At 39.7% G+C, this 22,748-nt stretch overlaps 1 protein-coding gene across 1 annotated transcript in view; it reads left to right on the forward strand.

The window, feature by feature from the left end:
* The window catches only part of LOC120532309 (coiled-coil domain-containing protein 171-like), a 467,526-nt gene that overhangs the window by 166,162 nt on the left and 278,616 nt on the right, over positions 1–22,748 (forward strand). The window contains exons 12-14 of the mRNA XM_039758204.1: positions 6,889–6,978; positions 15,281–15,481; positions 16,396–16,563. Of these exons, the coding sequence (XP_039614138.1) occupies positions 6,889–6,978; positions 15,281–15,481; positions 16,396–16,563 (459 nt within the window). The remainder of the gene's footprint in view (positions 1–6,888; positions 6,979–15,280; positions 15,482–16,395; positions 16,564–22,748) is intronic.

The raw sequence follows: 22,748 nt of genomic DNA on the forward strand, positions 1-22,748 counted from the left end.
AAGCTCTCTGGAAGTGTAGTTTGCTTTTTAGCAGGTGTGCTAGAGGAGCCGTTTTCGCTACGGAGTCGGCTGCACTTCTCCCATTCTTCGGGATGTTTATTTCTCAGGTGCTGGAAAAGATTTGTTGTACTGCTGCTTCCGGTAGCAACAGCCTTGAAACATATTTTGCAGCAAGGCTTCTTCTGTGTTTCGTCTGCTGCATCAAAACCAAACCAGTTCCAAATTACGGAATTACCTGTGCCTTTCTTTGGAAGTAGTTCTCTGCTACACGCTGCCATGCTATTTTGACTGTGTTAGGCGGGGCGGGGGCTGGCTCATATCGCCACGGTAACCAACAAGGACGCAACGCGGAAAGTCCGAAAAAACTATTGTGGCAAAAAACTCGAGTTTGCAAAATAAAAATCGCTTTAAACTACAAAATCGATAAATCGATGAAATCGATTTTTTGCCCAGCCCTAGTGTGCAGGGATAAAATAGAAAGGTTTTCTCCACCCCTCCACCCCCTGGCCTGCCATGGAATTACCTTCTTTTTGGTCCTTCTAGCTGCCTCCCGTGCACGTGTATGTGATACAGCACACTATTCAGTGTTTAAGAAAACGGGGAAAGCTCATCTGTGTTGGAAAGACCTCATGCAGTTGCTGAATTTGACGTGCCCGATGATCTTCAATCGTGTGAACTGACCGAATCCGGCAATGAGATCAGCAGCTGAAGTCATCATGTTTGAGATACCGTACGACTAGAAGCCGCGTGATTTGACATGCGGAACAGTGTGGGGGAAAACAAATGGGTATCTATTGCTGAGCCTATCCTGCTTTTCATATCATATATACAATGGGGTTTTGCCAAAGCATGGGAGAAGGAAATGGGTTACTCCTTTTTATCATAGCAGAAGCATACCTAGCAGAAATATTGCCAGCTTTCACAACTTAAATCAAAATTATTATAATTGTTCTACATATGTCCACATATTCAAAGATGATGTACTTATTGTTTCACATGACTGCAGAAACATAATGCGCACACACACACACTCTCTCTCTCTCTTTCTGCTTTTGTAGATTGCATACATATTTTTTTTTTTCCCAGTAAGATTTGTCAAGTAGTTGAAGTTGAGAGTTAAAACAAAGTCTCCAGAGTCTGACGTTTGTTTTATGTTTTTGGCAGGTAACATGATCAAAAATGTAATGTTTAGGTGCAACGAACATCGCTAAATTCAGGGATAATTGCAGTCAGATGTTTAACGATCAGTTGTGATTTCTGTCAACATCTGTTGTCAAAAGTTATGAGCACACACAAGTTTGAGGCGTCAAGCTACGATCAAAATAAATTTCTCCAAAAAAAACGTTTTCTGTCAGTCTGGAAATTCGTAGAGAGCTATTGCAGCGGCTGTGGGTCTCCAATGAGCAACAGTCAAAACCGTATTGTTTCAAAGGATGAAGTTTTGGACAGGAGTCAGTCTTCTTACCCGAAATGCTTCCAAAAGGAAGTCATAAAACTTTCCATTAAGTCGCAAAATATGCAAGAATAACTTGTAGGTATTTGCAGTTTTCTTTCACTTTGGTTATGTTGGAAACTCCACCCCACATGCCTGTGTTCATTTGCATGTATATATCATAAAAGAATAAACGCAAATAGATCATGAAGATTTGGGGCACTGAAGTGAACCTTGTATATTGTAGATGTCATAAAATTGAAAAGATGCGTCTTTGGAGACATGCAGTCAAAACTTGACTGCTTCAAAATGGCTGAGAAGGTGGTTTTAAGGGTGACAAAAGGGAAAAGGTGGGATTGGTGGACTGGAAACTGGAAGTGACATCATCAGTGGCCAGTCAATCAGTCACTCCACGTCTTTTCAGCTGAAAAAAGAAGAGAAAAGGCATAGGTTACAGCGCCAACCCCTGATTTGGAGTGTAGTTTTAATCAAATAAGCTCCAAACTCATATGTGAGTTTATATAATATATTGTGAGCTGGAGGGTTAATCGCACCCCAAATACATAGAGACGCCCCTGGGAAAACCACAAACCCTGAAACACTGACTACCACCCTCACATTGTTCCTTTTCCTTGCACTATAACGCGTAATACAAGCCTCGCGTGGTACTCCGCTGACTTATAAGCCTTGTGCAGCGCCTGTCATGTGTTTGCAGTGTATGAATAAAAATCCTTCTTGTTTCTCCGACCTCCTGTGTCTCTGTGCAAATCTGTGTCCCAAGCGTGACAATATATATATATATATATATATATATATATATATATATATATATATATATATATATATATATATACTAGGGGGCTCTGCTGGCCAACCCACGGGTTTGGATAAAAGCCTGCTGCTGCCGTGCTGCGTGATCTGCATGACGTGCAGCGTGATAAATCATTTTAAAGCCTGTACAGCAGCTGTCCTTTTGTCTCACTGCCTTGTCTCGCATAACATCAAAGTATCTACCGAGAAGATGACGTCTCGTCTCCCTTGTCTCCCTATTTTTTTTATAATATATAATATACAGTATATAAAAAAAACACATACACGGATGCACAAAAGATTATGATTATTACAGTAGCTTTATTAACTCAGAAGAATGGCACAGTGCAAATAAGATACAAGTTGTTTACAAATAAATAACAGTACAAATTAATAAGTAGATAACACTCAAATAAGCTCTGTGTTTCACATACTCACAAATGTATATGTGTGTGTCTATGTATGTATGTGTGTGTCTGTATATGTATATATAACTAATCTGGTCATATTGGTCACTGTTGTTCTTCCTATTCTGTTAATTGAAGCAATACTTGAACTTTCACCTTTTCATAACTTGTTTAATAATTACAAATTTTTTGTGAGAATTCCAACACCACATGCATTTGTCTATCAGCCATTACATTGAATAGTAGATTATTTATAACAAAATTGAAAGCTGTGAAGCACTATTAAAAGTGAAGGTACTTACTAACACTGTGATTTAAAAATGTGTTTTGTTATATAGATAGATAGATAGATAGATATGTAGATATATATATATAGATATATATATAGATATTTATATATATATATATATATATATATATATATATATATATATATATATGGGTAAAATTCGCTATAACAAACTCCCAGGGACCTACAAAATATTTTGTTACTATAGTGCTTTCTTTAAACTGCACCCAGACATTTGCAGTTATCTCAATAGCTTATGCTGACGGGAGTTTTTCTCAGCATTTCCTTGCCATAATACACTTTCAGGGTGTGAATGATGCCCAAATCCAATGGCTGAAGCACTGCCGTGCAATTGGGTGGGAGGAATTCAACGTGAACTTTAGCGAAATGTGGAAGCATGTTGTGGGCAGCACAGTTATCAATCAGGAGCCGAATCATCCTTTTCTTATTCATATTGAGAGGTTTCTGAACTCTTTTGAGACCCTCAATCCTCCCCCAAAACCCCCCCAGTCCCCTGAAAAAGACATGCTGAAGTGTGTTCCAAAGCGCAATTGCAGCGTCTGTATAAGATCGCTTGACCGTTGCTGGGGCAGGGCAAAAATAGGCTCATAGCGCTGCAGTGAAGCGACACAGAAGCAAATCATAAAAGATCGGGGTTGTGCTATAAGTCTCTGTCTTGCACCCCAAAACCAGCTTTATTCAGCTTGAAACAGAAACGGCACACTTATTTATTGTAGCGTGATCTGCCACTCTGCTATACACAGACACAACAGTCAGGCTGGGTCGTGGCCAGATCAGTGATCAAGTAATCTTTTTACCTGAATTTACAATTGTTCCTTGCATCACCCATCGATATCTTTTCTGTTTGCTTTGGCGGAGAGATGCAGCATAGCTTTGAGCCATTGAACAGATAAACAATCTTCCTTAGACGCAGAGATTGGACTTTAGTACGCTCTTCGGCGTGTCGTCCAGTTAGGGGAGGTCCCAAGAGAGTTGACAAGCCTCACATTTTGTTGAATGAGTGCCGCATTAATAGGAATGTTTCTTGAACGAACATCACTGAACTACATAAAAACTGCTTTTTCAACATCTTCCATTGCAGCAGTTCACATATGTTTGCCACCCGAGATTTTTTTTCTTTTTTTGCTCAGTGTTTTAAGAAAGCCGACAGTGTCGATGGCGATATTCCAAATTCACTGGCAACATGTCTTTTCTTTTTGCCGCAATTGATAGCTGCAAAAATGTAAAGTCTTTTTTTTTTCTAATATGAACTGTTATTGTTTTTCCGTGTCTGCTGTTTCTATAGGAGGGTGACAATGAGTTAAATTCCAATGGATGTTTTTCAGATGTTGACAAGCAATAAGAAAAAGGTATCACTGAAAACCGCAGGAAACAAAAAGGCAAAAAAAAAAAACAGTACGAGGAAATGAGGAAAGTTCGAAGAAAGAAAAAAAATTACAATGTTTCTGTTTGGGGATCGTTGTGCACAACTGAGCTGTGGCCACAGAACTAACTGCTCTGTGGATGATTTATTCAGGCATTTCAAGGTCTTTTGGTCACTTCGTTGTAATGAAAGTATCTGCTGAATGTACTTCGTAGTAACGAGATTTCTATAGACTGACGAAATATGGGGAAACTGTCGGGACCATAAAAATAACAACCAGTGAAACATATGAATTTGAAAATAATCAGATGTTTTTATATTAGTGTGACAATCACAATAAATAAGAAATACATTAAACAATACAAACTAAAGTGCAAAAAATACATCGTTAAAACTGAAAAGTTTTTCTTATTTTAGTAATAAATGACAAAATGTAGACAAACTATATAATGTGTAAAGCCTGAAGTGCAAAGATCAAATAAACACTTCCACAAAAAGGTTCAAGGATGATACAATAGCTTCTGTGGCGCAGCGGTAAGAATTGCTGACTTATAATCAAGAGTCCCCGGTTTAATCCTGACTGCGTGGTAAAGTATTTTTACCGTTTTGAGTGGTGAGTTGCTCTTATTGTTAATATTGTACAGTAAACACACACAGTTAGGTCCATAAATATTTGGACAGAGACAACTTTTTTCTCATTTTGGTTCTGTACATCACCACAATGAATTTGAAATGAAACAACTCAGATGCAGTTGAAGTGCAGACTTTCAGCTTTATTTCAGTGGGTTGAACAAAACGATTGCATAAAAATGTGAGGCAACTAAAGTATTGTATTAACACAATCCCTTCATTTCAGGGGCTCAAAAGTAATTGGATAAATGAAATAACTGGAAATCAAATGTTCATTTCTAATACTTGGTTGAAAACCCTTTGCTGGCAATGCCAGCCTGAAGTCTTGAACTCCTGGACATCACCAGATGCTGGGTTTCCTCCTTTTTAATGCCCTGCCAGGCCTTTACTTTCAGTTGCTGTTTGTTTGTGGGCCTTTCTGTCCGAAGTTTAGTCTTCAACAAGTGAAATGCCTGCTCAGTTGGGTTAAGATCAGGTGACTGACTTGGCCATTCAAGAATTTTACACTTCTTTGCTTTAATAAACTCTTGGGTTGCTTTGGCTGTATGTTTTGGGTCATTGTCCATCTGTATCATGAAACGCCCGCCGGCCAATCAATTTGACGTCATTTAGCTGGATTTGAGCAGACAGTATGTCTCTGAACACCTCAGAATTCACTCGGCTGCTTCTGTCCTGTGTCATCAATAAACATGAGTGTCCCAGTGCCACTGGCAGACGTCACACTGCCTGACTCCACCGTGTTTTACAGATGATGTGCTATGCTTTGGGTAATGAGCTGTTCCACGCCTTCTCCATACTTTTTTCTTGCCCTCATTCTGGTAGAGGTTGATCTTGGTTTCGTCTGTCCAAAGAATGTTTTTCTAGAACTCTGCTGGCTTTTTTAGATGTTCTTTAGCAAAGTCCAATCTAGCCTTTCTGTTCTTGAGGCTTATGAGTGGCTTGCACCTTGCAGTGCACCCTCTGTATTTACTTTCATGCAGTCTTCTCTTTATGGTAGACTTGGATATCGATACGCCTACCAAGCCCTGGAGAGTGTTGGTCACTTGGTTGGCTGTTGTGAAGGGGTTTCTCTTCACCATGGAAATGATTCTGCGATCATCCACCACTGTTGTCTTCCGTGGACGTCCAGGTCTTTCTGCCTTGCTGAGTTCACCAGTGCTTGCTTTCTTTCTCACGATGTAACAAACTGTAGATTTTGACACTCATAATATTGTAGCAATTTCTCGGATGGGTTTGTTCTGTTTTAAGCTTAAGGATGGCTTCTTTCACCTGCATGGAGAGCTCCTTTGACCGCATGTTGTCTGTTCACAGCAAAATCTTCCACATGCAAGCACCACACCTGAAATCAACTGCAGGCTTTTTATCTGCTTAATTGATAAGACAGAACGACGGACTTGAACACACCTGCCCATGAAATAGCCTTTGAGTCAATTGTCCAATTACTATTGAGCCCCCGAAATGAAGGGGTTGTGTTCAAAAAATACTTTAGTTGCCTCACATTTTTATGCAATCGTTTTGTTCACCCACTGAATTAAAGCTGAAAGTCTGCACTTCAACTGCATCTGAGTTGTTTCATTTCAAATTCATTGTGGTGATGTACAGAACCAAAATTAGAAAAAAGTGGTCTCTGTCCAAATATTTATGGTATATGCTGTGGCAACACCTAACTGGAGCAACCAAAAGAAGAAGAAGAAATGTAGTATCGCAATAAATACAGGACTTAAATTTGAAATTATACTGCTTTGAATGACTAACTTTTTATTTTATTAGTCTGGTTTATTTAATTAAAGATAAGTTGAGAGTTTTTCATCACTTATGTCAACTTGTGTAAGACAAATTGTCTTGTGTTAAATAATCAGACATTCAGCTTTCTAAAAAAATCTGTAATTAAACTGAAATAATTAATTTTTTTGTTTGCTTTGTTTTCTTTTTTCAGATGGTAAAATTGAAGCAGCTCTGTGAAAAACTTACAGAAGAATATAAAACAAGTGAAGAAACAATCTGGAAGCAGAAAAAAGATATTGAGGTAATGTTAGGGTGTTACATAAAGCTGTATAGTCAAAATATACAGCGTACATTATATACACGCAGCGGCCACTTTATTAGGTATACCTTGGACCCCCCTTTGCCTTAGAACTGCCGTAATTCTTCATGGCGTAGATTTAATTAGGTTCTGGAAACATTCCTCAGGGATTTTAGTCCATATTGACATGATTGTATCACGCAGTTATTGCAGATTTGTCGGGGGCACAGCCATGATATGAATTTCCCGTTCCACCACATCTCAAAGGTGCTCTTCTTGGATTGAGAGCTGGTGATTGTTGGAGGCCATTTGAGTCCAGTGCACTCATTTTATTGTTCAAGAAATCAGTTTGGGATGATTTGAGCTTTGTGACATGGCTTGTTATCCTACTGTTAGTAGCCATCAGAAGATGAGTACACTGTGGTCCTAAAGGGATGGAAATGGTTGGCAACAATACTCAGGTAGGCTGTGGCATTTAAACGGTGCTTAATTGGTCTTAAGGGGCTCAAAGTGTGCCAAGAACATATCCCCCATACCATTACACCACAACCACCAGCTTGAACCGTTGATACAAGGCAGGATGGATCCCTGCCTTCATGTTGTTGATGCCAAATTCTGACCCTACCATCCTAATGTTGTAGCAGAAATCGAGATTCATCAGACTAGCTGATGTTTTTCCAGTCTACTGTTGTCCAGTTTTGATGAGCAAATTGTAGCCTTAGCTGACAGGCGTGGCAACTGGTTTGGTCTCCTGCTGCTGTAGCCCCCCCATCTGCTTCAAGGTTTAACGTGTTGTGTGTTCAGAGATGCTGTTCTGCAGTTACTGTTGCCAGACACTTACAGGATATTTTCCCTTTTTCGGACCATTCTCTGTAAACCCAAGAGATGGTTCTGTGTGAAAATCCCAGTAGATCAGCAGTTTGTGAAATACTCAAACCAGCCTGTCTGACACCAGCAACCATGCCACATTCAGAGTCACTTCAATCATCTTTCTTCTCCATTGTGATGCTCAGTTTAAACTTCCAGCAGGTTGTCTTGACAATGTCTACAGGCCAAGACATATTGAGTTGCTGCAATGTGATTGGCTGATTAGATATTTGTGTTAACAAGCAGTTGAACAAGCGTACCTAATAAAGTGGCCATTGAGTGTATTTAATGGGTACAGTCAATTTAGAAAGTATTCGGACCCCTTTACCGTCCATACAATTTGTGTTGTAGGTTTAATTTTAAATAGTTAAATGTGACATTTTTGCCTATCAAACTATACTCTAACTCCTAATAATAAATTTAAAAAGGTTTTTCACGAAGGTTTGCACATTTTTTTTAAATCGGAAAACTGAAATCTCACATTCATGTTAGTTTTCATGTAAGTATTGGCAAGAAGCCTCTTTGGCAGTAATTCCAGCTTCAAGTCTTCGTGACTAAGTCTGTTCAAACTGTGCACACAGTTTGCGCAGTTTATCCTGACAGATCTTCTCAAGCTCCATTAGATTGAATGGGAAGTGTCTGCAAACTGCCATCTTCAGGTCTCTCCTCAGATGTTCTGTAGGGTTTAAGTCTGGGCTTTTGCTGGGCCACTTGAGGACACTATAATTTTAAATGGATAAATTTGCCAACAACACTCAGGAGACTTGGCCTAAAGCCACCCCAGCGTTGTCTTGGCTGTATGCATCAGGTCATTGTCATGCTGAAAGGTGAACCATCACCGTGGTCTGAAGTGGCCTGCACCCTGGAGCAGGTTTTCTTCAAGGGCCCTTCTGTATTTGGCTGCATTCATACTTCCCAAGTTTCTGACCAGTCTTCCTGTTCCTGCACCTCCATAGCTTCACGCTGCCACCACTGTGCTTCACTATAGTGATGGTATTATGCAGGTGACGAGCTTCACTAGATGTAGTGCTTGAAGTTCTGCTTAAAATGCTTCACATTTTTTTTTGTCTTATCAGACCAGAGCATCTTTTCCCTTATGCTCTCTGAGTCCTTTAAATGCCATTTGGGAAATTCCAGACTGGAGTTAGATACTCTATCATAAATTCCTGATTGATGGAATGCTACTGAGATGGTCTCCCTTCTGACAGGTTCTTCCACCTCAGTGGAGGACTTCTGAAGATCTGTTTTGTTTGACCACTGGGTTCTTGGTTATCCCCATATTATTCAGTTTGATGATTCCAAACTTCTTCCATTTCACAATTATCTTGGCCATTGTGCTCCTGGTAACACTCAAAACTGTGCAAATGGGTTTATCCCCTTGCCCCTTGAGCTATGCCTCAACATAATTTGAGGTCTAAAGAGAGTTCTTTAGATTTCATGTCCTGACATTCAGTATAAACCAGGTTTATTCACATAGATTATTATAATATATATATATATATATATTTTTTTCACAGGTACCCATGTCCCTTTCTAAGCAATGTCTAATCAGTTTAGTCTCGTTTCTTTTTTAGCCTGATTTTAAACACTTGGATTTTCATTGTTTTTAAGGATTATTTATGGGACAATGGAGCACTACACTTTCTTTTGGACACAAACTGTTTTGATTTTTGTTATTGTTAATAAAAGCACTCAACACTTTTACATCATGCCCTTGCTCCAAGTGTGAATCCAAATTGTATTATGTGATATCATCTACTGTTAAATTCTGCTCTGTACTTGTAATATTTTTTTTTTCTCTCTATTATATAAAAAAATCCTTTGACGAGATTTTTTAGAAGAGAGATTTTTTCAAGTCCTGCGAGACAAGACTTTTGCCTTGAGATTTTATCTAGTCACGCCCTCCTCTTAAACATTTTCAAAAAAGACCACGGTCCTCTCAACTGTCATTCGTGTGAATGCTTTTGTCAGACACACTTCCTGCGCGCTCAGCTCTTATACATTTTAATGTTCTCCTCACTTTAAGTTACCAATTAAAGAAGACGTATTCTGTCCAAATCTTATTGCAGAATTTCATCACAAAGGGTTATCAACATAAAAAATTAGTACACGTGCAATCCTAGCACAGAGAAACGAGGAAGTCAAATGAATTAACGCAAAAATTGTTGATCGGTTACGCAACAAATTGGTTAAATGCGTATCATTAGACTATGATGAAACAGTTGGTGGTGATCGTGCGGAAGATGAAAACAACAACTTACAATATCACAATGAATATCTACAACCGTTAACAATGTCCGGTCTTACAACGCACAAATTACTGATGAAAGAAGGATGTATCCAAGAAAGGTAATGTAGTACATTTTCAGGGGATAACATTAGACACCAAAGGAGATCTTCATATGCCATTCATATTAAAACATTAACAGTTTCCGGTTAGAGTAGCTTTCACAAAGACAATTAACAAATCACAGAGACAAACATTTGAAAAAGTGTTTTATTTAATAGAGAAAAACGAAATTCAATCACGGGCAGTTATACGTTGCGTTGTAACAGTTCCATACTAGAGTTTGTTTTTTTGGGGGGGAGTTTTTCCTTGTCAAAAAGACAGGGCCTGTTAAAGCCCATTGAGGCACTCATTGTGTGATTTTGGGCTGTACAAAAATTAAATTGTATTGTATTTGTACTCATCTGCCAGCTCATTTGGTTATGTTATTATCGATGTTCATGGAGCAGGACCCTCACCGTCACAAGGTGGACTACAATTCTAGACACATCCCTAGGATAATTAAAGCAAACTGGATGCACCTGACCGCAGTATGGACTGCCACGAGCCCGAAAACTTAATAACAAATGAGAAGTTTCAGTGTTTGAGTTTTAATAAATTAGCATACCCTTTTGAAAACATATTTTTATTTTGTCATTATGGGTTATTTGATTGTAGATTGTTGGGGAAAATTGGAAGCAATGATCAATTTAAAATTAAATCTACAACACAAGTAAGTGTTCAGAAGGTAAAGGGGTCTGAGGAGTTTGTGAATCCAATCCAATACAATATAATACAATTTATTTGTATTATATATAGCAGGCAAAACCATTTGGCAGGTAGGAAGTGGCACCAAGTGCCACATTCGGTTACTGAGAAGAGAAACAGAATAGGTGAGGGTTAGTAACAAATTAGAACTATCGTATGACTGATGTTTTAGTGCTAATGACAAACAACAGACATGCAGTCCGTACAGTTAATCAGCAGCTCTAGTCAGGGTGTGCTAAACTGAAGTAGTGAGTCTTCAGCCGGGATTTAAAAGCTGAGACCGAAGGGGCATCTCTTATAGTAGCAGGCAGACCACTACACAGTTTAGGGGTCCCCTGTAACTAAAAGCTCGACCTCCCACTGTTATTTTATTAATTCTTGGAATCATAAGCAGACCTCATCTTGAGATCTTTATGTACTTTCTGGTTTGTATGTCATGATAAGTTCAGATAAGTAAGCCGGACCTCGGCCATTTAAGGTGCTCTATATGTTAAAAGGAGGATTTTGAAATCTGCCCTAAACTTAACTGGGAGCCTTTATAAGGATTTAATCCACTGCCTAACTTGTGCCAAACAGGACCCTGTATATTTCCCACCAAACAACTATTTTACCCTCCTCAGTGGTCCGTGTTTGATGTTGCTTGTGCAAGTCTGGGCATTTGCTTTTGACCCCTTTAATCCACAGTTTGTTTTGTTCCACCTGATACTAATATCTTTTTGCACTATTCTCAGTAAACACTTGAAACAGTTGTTCGTGAAAAGCTCATGATGACAGCCAAATAGGATATGTGAAAAATGACACAGCTACTGCCAACTATCGTGCCGCATTCAGTGACACTAAGGTCACCCATTTTGCCCATTTCAGTACTATTGTGGTGATTCCAGCCCGGATCACAGACAGACATAGGACACACAGAAGGCCCAAAAACACACACAGTTCTTTTTAGAGTCCTTAGCACAACACACAGCGCCCAAATCCCAACAATGCTCACAGTCCTTTCTTTCTCTGTCTTTTCTTCTTCTCAACTGCCCTCACCCCTGCACTCACAAGTTCCGTACTCTGCCTCCCAACTCCGGCTCTTTGAATGGAGTGAGACGACCCCTTTTATAGTTTACCCAGATGTGCTCCAGGGTGCTCCTTGAAGACCTTCCTGCAGCATTTCCTGGTGTGGAGGAAGTGCTGCATTAGCATCCAGAAGCACTCCGGGTGCACCTGGTTCCTGGTATGGTGGAGGTGCTGCAGTCAATGGCGCCATCACCATCTGGGTGCCCCCTGGCTGTGACAATGGACCCCAAAAGGAATGCTAACCAGAGTGGCTGCCCTCTCGTGTCCTGGGGGGAGGTATTGTCCCTCTCTCTGTCCTTCCATCCTCCAGGAGTCCCAGCCATCTGCCACACTATGTTGAATCCTGACTGATGCCAGAAATGCTGATCTGTGTGATTTATATTATGCACTGCTATCATGTCCCTCATGACATACTGAAGTGTAAAATTTGTGTGAAGTTGGGGGGGTATCTTATAAACCGGCTGCCAGACCAATTGACCTGTTTTTGTAAGGCATTGAATTGTAACAAAATTCAAAAAGACAGTTAAAAAAGTGTTGGGGCATCTCGTACATGAACCCCATGTATTTGATGGCCATAAAAGAAGCACTGTAAAAACTAACAAGTGAAGATCGTTTTTTTCAGACAGCATTCAGAGTTTGACTGATTTAAAGATGGTGGTGTTGCCCCTTAAAAAGAAGCCAGACCGGACCGGAGGGTGCGGGCTCAGGAGATGGCAGCACAGAAGTGGCGTCAGGTAGACTGGCGGTCATCCGTTCTGTAGGAAGGAATAAGGAGAAGCATTAGGCGACAGTGCTGAGCAGTGGTTTGGGGTGGAATTACAACTAGATGAGCCTTCAGGTTGTCTCTCAAGCGCATGTATATGACAGAATTTATGTGTTTAATTGGAAAGCACAGCTACTGGGCAGTATTGGACATACAGGCTGAGTACATTAAATGTACAACATATTGCATATTGCACCCACTTTGTTGGTGTTTTTGACATTTCCTTTTTGAAGAAAATAAAAATTCTGAAAGTGTGTGAATACTATGAATAATTCTGACAGCTTCTTTATTTGTGGTGTACACACTTGTGTGTATGTGTGTTTTGGGGGATCTTTGAGAAGTCTGAGTAGCAGCACATTGAGTAATACTTCATAGGAACTAAGAATTTGAGCCTTCTGTTCAAAATAATTCATTAACAGATCTTCAAACAAGAGACCCCAAAATGTCATCTGACCTCCGTAATCATCAGGTCCTGGAGTTTGAAGGTAAAATTTCAGTGGCGTCACAAGGGGAGTGCAGGGCGCCATCAGGCAGGGTGACACCAAAATGACTGTCTGTAAAATCTTTGTGCAGTGTTTTGGGGGTGAAATCACCAAGGGGGGAACCCTCCATCACCCCCCTACCCTTCCTGCTCAGTGACACAATCAAATATCCAGAGGCTGAAATCACCGAGGGGTATAAAGTCCTTGATGAAAGATTCCCGTGTTTGCAGGCTGAAATCACCAAGGGGGGGTCCATCCATTGTCGATGAAAAGAGAAGTGTCCATAGGCTGAAATCACTGAGGCGAGGGGAGGGCTACCTTTCCACTCTCTCCACTCAGTGAAATAGTCATGTCTCCACTGGTTGAAATTACCAAGAAGGATAACCCCAACCGCCGTACCCAGAGGTCGAGTCTCTGTGCCCTATTTATAGTGGGAATTGCTGGGCTGAAATACATGGCCAGGTGTGCACACGCAGCATTGTTTAAACTACCAAAGTTCGAATCCACAGTGGGATGTCTGACTATCGAAAGTCCACCCTATGAGAAGGATTTAGGAGTCCTAGTGGACTCGACACTATCGACTGCCAGACTGTGTTGAGAAGTCATTAAGAAGGCTAACAGACTGTCAGGTTATATAGCGCCTTGATGTGTGCAGTACAAGTCACAGGAGGTTCTGCTCAAGCTTTATAACACACTGGTGAGGCCTCATCTGGAGTCCTGAGTGTAGTTTTGGTCTCCAGGCTACAAAAAGGACATAACAGAGCTAGAAAAAGTCCAGAGAAGAGCGACTAGGCTGATTCAGGGCTACAGGGGATGAGTTATGAGGAAAGATGAAAAGAACTGAGCCTTTACAAAGATGAAGAGGAGACCTAGCTGAAGTGTTTAAACGGATGAAGGGAATTAGTCCAGTGGAGCAAGACGGTGACTTTAAAATGAGTTTATCAAGAACACTGGGACATGGTTGGAAACTTGTGAAGGGGAAATTTCACACAAACATTAGGAAGTTTTTGTTTACACAGAAAATCACAGACACTTGGAATAAGTGACACAATGGTGTGGTGGACACTAAGATTTTACTACTTGATGTTATTCTGGAGGAAATAAATGGATAGGACTGGCGAGCTTTGTTGGGCTGAGTGGCCTGTTCTTGTCAAGATTATTCTAATATTCTAATAATCATCTCTCTGTTAAGCAGCTCTATTCATGAAGTCACCCAGAGTTACTGGGTAATCCGGCCTTGCTTACTGCTATGGGTGACACCAACCTTAGTAAAGCCACTGTTAATATTCCATCTATCCATCCAACCATCCATTATCCAACCCGCTGTATCTTAATTACAAGGTCACGGGGGTCTGCTAGAGCCAATCCCAGCCAACACAGGGTGCAAAGCAGGAAACAAACCCTGGGCAGGGCGCCAGCCCACTGCAGACTGTTAATATTTGTTAATATTATAAATTCAAATTATTCAAATTAGATCTGATATTTGTTTCTTTTTTGCCTTGTTTATTTTCTAGTTGATTGACAAAAATCTCAACTTAGATAGATAGATACTTTATTAATCCCAAGGGGAAATTCACATAATCCAGCAGCAGTATACTGATACAAAGAAACAATATTAAATTAAATAATAATAAAAATGAAAAGAATTAAAATAAAATTAATGTTCGCATTTACTCCCCCGGGTGGAATTGAAGAGTCGCATAGTGTGGGGGAGGAACGATCTCTTTAGTCTGTCAGTGGAGCAGGACGGTGACAAAAGTCTGTCACTGAAGCTACTCCTCTGCCTGGAGATGACACTGTTAAGTGGATGCAGTGGATTCTTCATGATTGACAGGAGTTTGCTTAGTGCCCGTCGCTCTGCCACAGATGTTAAACTGTCCAACTTTAATCCTACAATGGAGCCTGCCTTCTTAACAAGTGTGTCCAGGCGTGAGGCATCTTTCATCTTTATGCAGCACACCACCGCATAGAGGGCACTCGCCACAACCGTCTGGTAGAACATCTGCAGCATCTTACTGCAGATGTTGAAGGATGCCAACCTTCTCAGAAAGTATATGACATCTCAATTGTTTTACTGTTAATATTTATTTACAGGCAACACAGGAGGAACTTGCAAAAGCCAATAAGGAATTAAGCCAGTTCCATTCCCAGTATGCAGATAAAGAAGCTCACACTAAAAAAGTTGAAGCAGAGCTACAGAGTATGCAGCAGCAATGGCAGGCAGAGAAGGACCGAGTGATTGAAGCCGAAATTAAACTCCAAAGACTTACACAGATTTACCAGAAGGACTCGGAGGTTAGTTTTTAAACAAGTCTCTTGTCATTTTTTTTCTTTTAAACTTCTCTTTGAATTTGTTAGGATTTGACAAAAGCATCACTTTTTCAATCACACATATTCACTAAGTATAAGCCAGATTTTCCCCTGTGACAAATAGACAGATTGACAAAATGAACTCTATCTATCTATCTATCTATCTATCTATCTATCTATCTATCTATCTATCTATCTATCTATCTATCTATCTATCTATCTATCTATCTATCTATCTATCTATCTATCTATCTATCTGATGTCCTTGTGCCACAATAGCACTCTTGTTCCTTGTCCACCTTTTAATTGGAATTTTTTTCCCCAAGTTATTCTCTACAGTTTTGTTAATTTTTTATAGTATTTATTTATTTATTTATTTTTGGGATGCCCTTAGCACTCTGGCATGCTGGGTGCAAAATGTAGATGTTATGATTTTTGTCCATGTTATCCCTGATGAAAATGCAGCACGCATTCCGTTCGATGTGTTTATGAATGAAGAAAGCTGCTAATAAATAATTGAGAGGTTTTTGGTTGAATGCCCTTTTGGCTTGTGCGCTTATTTAAAGTGAGCTTGTTAGACTTGTTACTGAGCATCATTTTGTTTCCTTTTAATTGTCATATTTAATTTTAATGTTAAGCATTTTGTTCTGCACATTTTTGCATTTTGGATTTTTTTTTTGTTTTTTCCCCTCGATGTCCATTGCTGTTGTTTCTACTTCAGCTCGGATTAATAAGCAAAATTTTTTCATGCAATATTTTCCTATTGTTATTTATTTGTGTGCAGTATCACTGTATATATTCATGCGCTTGTTTCTTCAGTGCTCATGTGGGTTTTGGGTATAGGATGTGGTGCCTTTTTATTTTATTGTTTTAACAACCTTTCTCCTCTTTCCTCATAGGAAAAGCTGACCTTTCTCCATGGTCTCTACCAGCGATTGGTAGCGGGCTGCGTACTAATAAAACAACCAGAGGGCTTGCTGGGCAGATTTTCCTGGTCTGAACTCTGTGCTGTCCTGCAGGAACAAGCCGATGCCTTGACCTCAGACCTCACCAGCGCTAATGAGAAGGTAAACCATCCTTGAGGCACCAAAAGCTCCGCATTAAATGCAGTGACATTTGTCTTTGTCACCTAATCATAAAGACAAGCTGACACTTAACACATTTCAGAAAAGAGGAGTGGGCTGTTAATAATTCAGGAGCATTAATTATGAGTTGTCTACAACTCGGTTTGATGCCATTGCTGTGGGCATGTAAATGTGACTGATGTCTGTATGGAGTCTCTTTGCTCCACTTTGTGCAGACGACTTGTTAATGCTACTAGCCAGTATTAGCCACGGGGACCTAATTAACAGAACATAAATTACGCTTACTGATGAAGCAATCAAAGAGGGTTTTTTTTTTTTGGCCATATGCATGTGCTGTTAACCGCAGCCCGAGACCAAACATCCCATATTTACATATCGTGCAAACTAATCCTGTATCAATGTTTCCATTTCTCTTACATGAGGTGCCAAATTATTTTACACTTTCTGCTTAGCATAAAGGCAATACAGGGTATGAGCATCAGTGTCTGTAACTTGACTAATTGGTAAAATGAGGTTAATCATTTTCTGTTAGACTTTGCAGAATCCATTATACTCTGAAGGAAACTGTTGCTCATTTTACTTGTTTTTATTTGTTTTGATTTTTAAAATAGGGAGACTACACATAAAAAATGACTCCATATACAGTCATGTGAGAAAGAAAGTACATGTCTGGCTTTACATATCATAACATAATTAAAATAAAACATTTGGTCCTTACCAGGTTCTAAAACCTGCAGTGTAAAAGAACACACCACAGATTCCACCGTTGTCATTATTTATTTAATAAAAATGAAGCCAAAATGGAGAAGCCATGTGTGAAAGACTAAGTACGCCCCATGATTCAGTAGCTTGTGGAAGCACCTTTAGCAGCCATAACTGGAAGAAATCATATCCTGTCAGACTGAAATCAGTCCCTCATATTGTGGAGGAGGAATTGTGGCCCACTCTTTTTTACAGCGTTGTTTCAGGGCATTGAGGTTTGCGGGCGTTCGTTTCTGCACAGCCCGTCACAGTTGAGGTCTGGACTTTGACTGGGCCATTGCAACTCTGGAGGAAATTTTTTAAACGGATACCCCACCCCATCTCCCCCACACTAGAATGCCCCGGTTTAAGCAATAAAACAAAGTCAGGATAAAGCGGGAATCATTATTATTTATCTAAGTCAAGGCAACAACCTTGTAACAGCCATCCCCTTTACCCAAACCAGCAACTACACAACCAAGATCAGAGACTTGGCTAAACTGAGGACTCTTAAGATAATAACAAGCCGTACCCCTTACAGTCTTTTCCCCCCGATCAACGAAATAACAGGCAATGCAAATCAGTGTACAAGATGAAGTACAGATATATTGAATTGTGAGACTAATATATAAAGGGTGACACAGAAACACGGGAACTTTTGAAAAACCCAATAAAAATAGAAGAAATCCAACAAAAAAATTTTATTGACAGCAATTGAACCACTACAACTTGCCTTTTAAGAGACAGTAATCCAAATTATCAATGTCTTTAAATTACGTCCTGTAGGTGGCGTCCTTCTGTACGTATGCATTATTCCAGTCTGCAGTTGAGGTTCCCCATTGATCGCTGCAACATCTCAGATGGGATACCACGAATCTCGTCTTGAATTCTTTGTTTCAATTCATTCAGTGTCCTTGGCCGAGTCGTGCAGACCCGACTCTTAAGGTGGCACCACAAGAAAAAATCACAAACGAACAAATCCGGTGATCTTGAGGGCCAGGGAATGTCACCGAATCTTGAGATGACACGGTTACCGAACAATTCTCGCACAGCTGCCATTGATTGCCTTGCAGTTGATTACTAAATTACTAAATGGAGAGATGGTTTACAGCTGATGGTCTCTGTTCCGCAGTGCTGCCAACTGTACATGGCTGCCACTACGCATTTCAAAAGTTCTTGTTTTTCTGTGTCACCCTGTATATATATATATACACAAGGACAGACAGACAGACACTCAATAATATATGAATACTAGGGGGCTCCGCCCCCTGCTCGCTTCACTCGCCCAACCCCCGGTTTGGTTATCCAGATATACAATTTAAAGAGACTTTAACTTTAACAACTTTTTCAATTCTGTGTTGCATTGCTTCTCCGTGATCATAAATATACACCTGACCGAATTGGGGTTTATTCGAAATTAAACTTGTCGTTGCTTTAATTGTTGCGGGACCTCAGATTCTCATAGCCATGTATGGTCCATTATTATGTAAATCTACGTTTTGAGCATTGCAAAATGCAAACGTGAGCAGAATATTGTAGCCTCGGATATTTTGCCTGTAGTGTTTGTTGATTTCACTTTCATCAAACAACAAATCTTTTAATTCTCGCGGATACGCCTCTTCATTGAGAGGCAACACTACTTTTCCCTGATGGCAACACGAATTAGACGATCTACAAGTCTCCGACTTAAACTTTAAAGCCTTAAAATATCTACATACTTCTGACATATCACCTATGTCCATGTATTCGGTCTCTTTTTGCTGTTCCGTTATTTCACCAAGTAATAATTTCCATTTTTTAGTCCTAATGTGATCTTTACTATCAGTTTTTTGAGACTTTTGAATTTTTCTACTTTCATAATCAGTAACTTGCTCTGCATGTGTATCTCGCCAACATATTTTTTGAGCCTTTTGAATTCCTCTGCTTCCATAATCTCTAACCTGCTCTGCATGTGTATCACGCCGTTTTTGAACCTCTTTACGACGTTCTACTTTATCTTCTACTCTTTGTCTTTTATTTCTGACCCCACTTGCACCTGCTAGGTTTTCAGTTCCACATGGTCCGGGATGGTTATTACTTTTCCCTATTTCACCAAGTAATAATTTCCATTTGTTATCGCTAATGCGATCTTTGCTATCTTTATTTTGATACTTTAGAATTCCACTGCTTTCATAATCTCTAACCTGCTCTACATGTTTATCGCACCAGCGTTTTTGAACCTCTTTACGACGTTCTACTTTGTCTTTTACTCTTTGACTTTTATTTCTGACCGCTCTTGGACCAGCAAGGTTTACAATCCCACTTGGTCTGGGCTGATTATTACTTTCCTTATTTTAAGAATTTGTACATAGGTTATTATTGTTCGTGTTATTGTAACGCTCTTGGGCCTCTTTTCGACACACTGATCTTTCTTCTTTGCTTAGTCGTGAACGTGTCATTTAGAACATATAAAATTATTGTCCTGATAAAATTTATAAGAGCTGATTGCGCAGGAAGTGTGTCTGCCATAAGCATTCACACAACTGAGAGGTTAGGTGACCGTGGTCTTGTTTGAAAATGGTTGTAAGTAGGGTGTGACTTGAAAGAATTTAATGGCAAAAGTCACCGTCTCACGGAACATTATTCCAAGAAGTCTCTTCAACAAGCCACGTCTCAACTCAAGATGTTTTTATTATAATACAGAGATTTAGAAATATTTCTACTTTTCGCTTTAAACACGTACCTCTCTTTTGTTGTTGTCCTTTTATTTTATTTTTTTTTTTGTGCAGTTTGCACCCTTAATTGTATCCTAATAATGATAATTGAAACAAATAGAACTGACACACCAAGTCCTCTCGTTTTGTTGTTGTCCATTTTTTTTGTGGTAAATTGAATAATGATAATTGAAACAAATAGAACTGACACAGCCAGGTAAAGAACACCGAATGATGAGCTACAATAACTTTAGTGTCAGACCCACAGGCCCCTTCTTCAGGCAAGATGGAATATAGAAACTGGAGTTCCATCTTTGCCTGAAGAAGGGGTCTGAGTTGCCTCAAAAGCTGGCATATTGTAATCTTTTTTTAGTTGGCCAATAAAAGGTGTCATTTTGCTCTCACTGCCTTCATGATGGCTAACACGGTACAACACCCTAATAGTGTCAGACCCACTAATTAGTAGATAATAAATTAAACAATCAAGAGCACCTGGAAAAGCAGAATGAAAATCAGGGTGAAAATTATTAAAAATATTTTTTTATTCTCCTTGTAAGTGTTTAGTACATTTTAATAAAAAATTTACCAAACTTAGTTTTGTTATTTCTCCATTGACTCCAGAACACAGAACCTGGCAAATAACAGCTCACTTAATTGGGCCAGGAGTCCAGTTGAAAACAGAAGTTAGTTGGAACAAAAACCTGAAACCCCAGGGGGTCCTGTTTGGGAAGCACTGGTCTAGTTTATAATTCAGCTGGGTACATCAACAGGAAACTTAGTACTAAGCAAAAATATAACATTTTCTCCTAAGTGTTATACAAAAATATAACAAAAAATGCATTTATCCTAGTGAATAATAAAAAAACAGCTTCAACCTTTAAGCATAATCTGCGACTCAGTACATGGTAGGTGCACATTGGACCAGGGTTCATATTCATCTCTTACATGACCCCTTGATTCTTTTCTTTTTTGGGTATTTCTGTTGTAGATTTGCTGTGGTGCTTGGGATCGTCCTGTTGCATGACCCAGTTTCTCGGCTGAGCTTTAGCTGTCAGACAGATGGCCTCATATTTGACTCTAGAATACTTTGGTATACGATGGAGTTTGTGGTCCACTCAATGACTACAAGGTGCCCAAATCCTGTGGCTGCAAAACAAGCCCAAATCATCAGCCCCCCACCACCGTGCTTGACGGTTGGTCTGCGGTGTTTCTACTGATATGCTTTCGTCCATCGTGGTGCTGTGCATTATGGTCAAACATCTCCACAGTGGTCTCATCTTATCTAAAACACGTTGTTCCAGAAGTCTTGTGGTTTGTTCAGATGCAACTTTGCAAACCTGAGCTTTGCTGCCGTGTTCTTTTTAGAGAAATGAGGCTTTCTCCTGGCAACCTATCCAAACAGGCCATACTTGTTCAGTGTTTTTCTAATTGTACTGTCATGAACTTTAACATTTAATACGCTGACTGAGGTCTGCAGAGTCTGAGATGGAGCTCTTGGGTTTTTTTTGCAATTTCTCTGAGCACCGCATGGTCGGACCTTGGAGTGAATTTGATGGGATGTCAACTCCTGGGAAGATTGGCATCTGTCGTGAATGCTTTCCACTTGTGAATAATCTGTTCTCACTGTAGAATGATAGACTTCAGTTTGGAAATGGCCTTGTAGCCCTTCCCAGGTTGATGGGTAGCAGCAACAGTTGCTTCTCTGAGATCATTGCTGATGTCTTTCCACCTTGGCGTTGTGTTCACACACACCTGAATGCTCCAGACTAGCAACCTGCCAAAATACCTGCTTTTGTTGAGGTGGTCCCACTTGCTGGTGATCAGTTAATTGAGTGCATTTGATTAGCAGTGGAGGGCTCTTACTTACCCTCTTGATTCTTATTGAAGCAGTAAGGGGGGTACGTACGTTTTTCAGACACTGCTTCTGCATTTTTGGCTTAGTTTTTTTTAAATAAATAATAACGCAGTGTAGTACGTCATGTATTGTTGCTCACCTGAGGTTGTAGTTACCTAATTTCAAGACCTGCTAAGGACCAGATTGTTTTTATTATGGCTTTATATGTACAACCTTATATGTTGTAAGGAATAAAGTAGTGAGAAACAACGAATCAACGTCTTTTATGTACTTTGTCTTAAGTAACACTTGTTAAGTCAGATCCACGTCGAGTTCTCAGATTGTTCAGTATATCTCGGGTTTCATTTTAACAATTCAATGAACCGAATCTGCCTATTGAGCATGTTCATTTCATTTGACCCAATGTGTTTAGCTTCAAGTTTAATATTATAGTTATTCATTTGATTAAATTTCCTGTTCATTTTACTGTATGTTTGTTTGTTGTACATAGCAAATGTTATATGGTAGTGTACTTGATTTTTATATTACTGTACACTACAAGTGGTTGTATTGTATTGTAAAATCGTCCATTTTGTGATTTCCTGCTCGCTCATTACAGTGTAATTTACAGTCCGTGGCCACATTATTAGATACACCTGTTCAACTGTTTGTTAACGGAAATATCTAATCGGCCAATCATATAGCAGCCAGTCAGTACAATTCAGCATTTAGACATTGTCAAGTTGATCTACTGAAGTTCAAACCGAGCATCAGAATGAGGAAGAAAGGGAATTGAAGTGACTTTGAATGTAGCGTGGTTGTTGGTGCCAGACTGACTGGTCTGAGTATTTCAGAAACTGCTCATCTGTTGGGATTTTCACACTCAACCAACTCTAAGG

This window comes from Polypterus senegalus, chromosome 7 (assembly GCF_016835505.1).
Source record: "Polypterus senegalus isolate Bchr_013 chromosome 7, ASM1683550v1, whole genome shotgun sequence".
NCBI classification, from domain to species: domain Eukaryota; kingdom Metazoa; phylum Chordata; class Cladistia; order Polypteriformes; family Polypteridae; genus Polypterus; species Polypterus senegalus.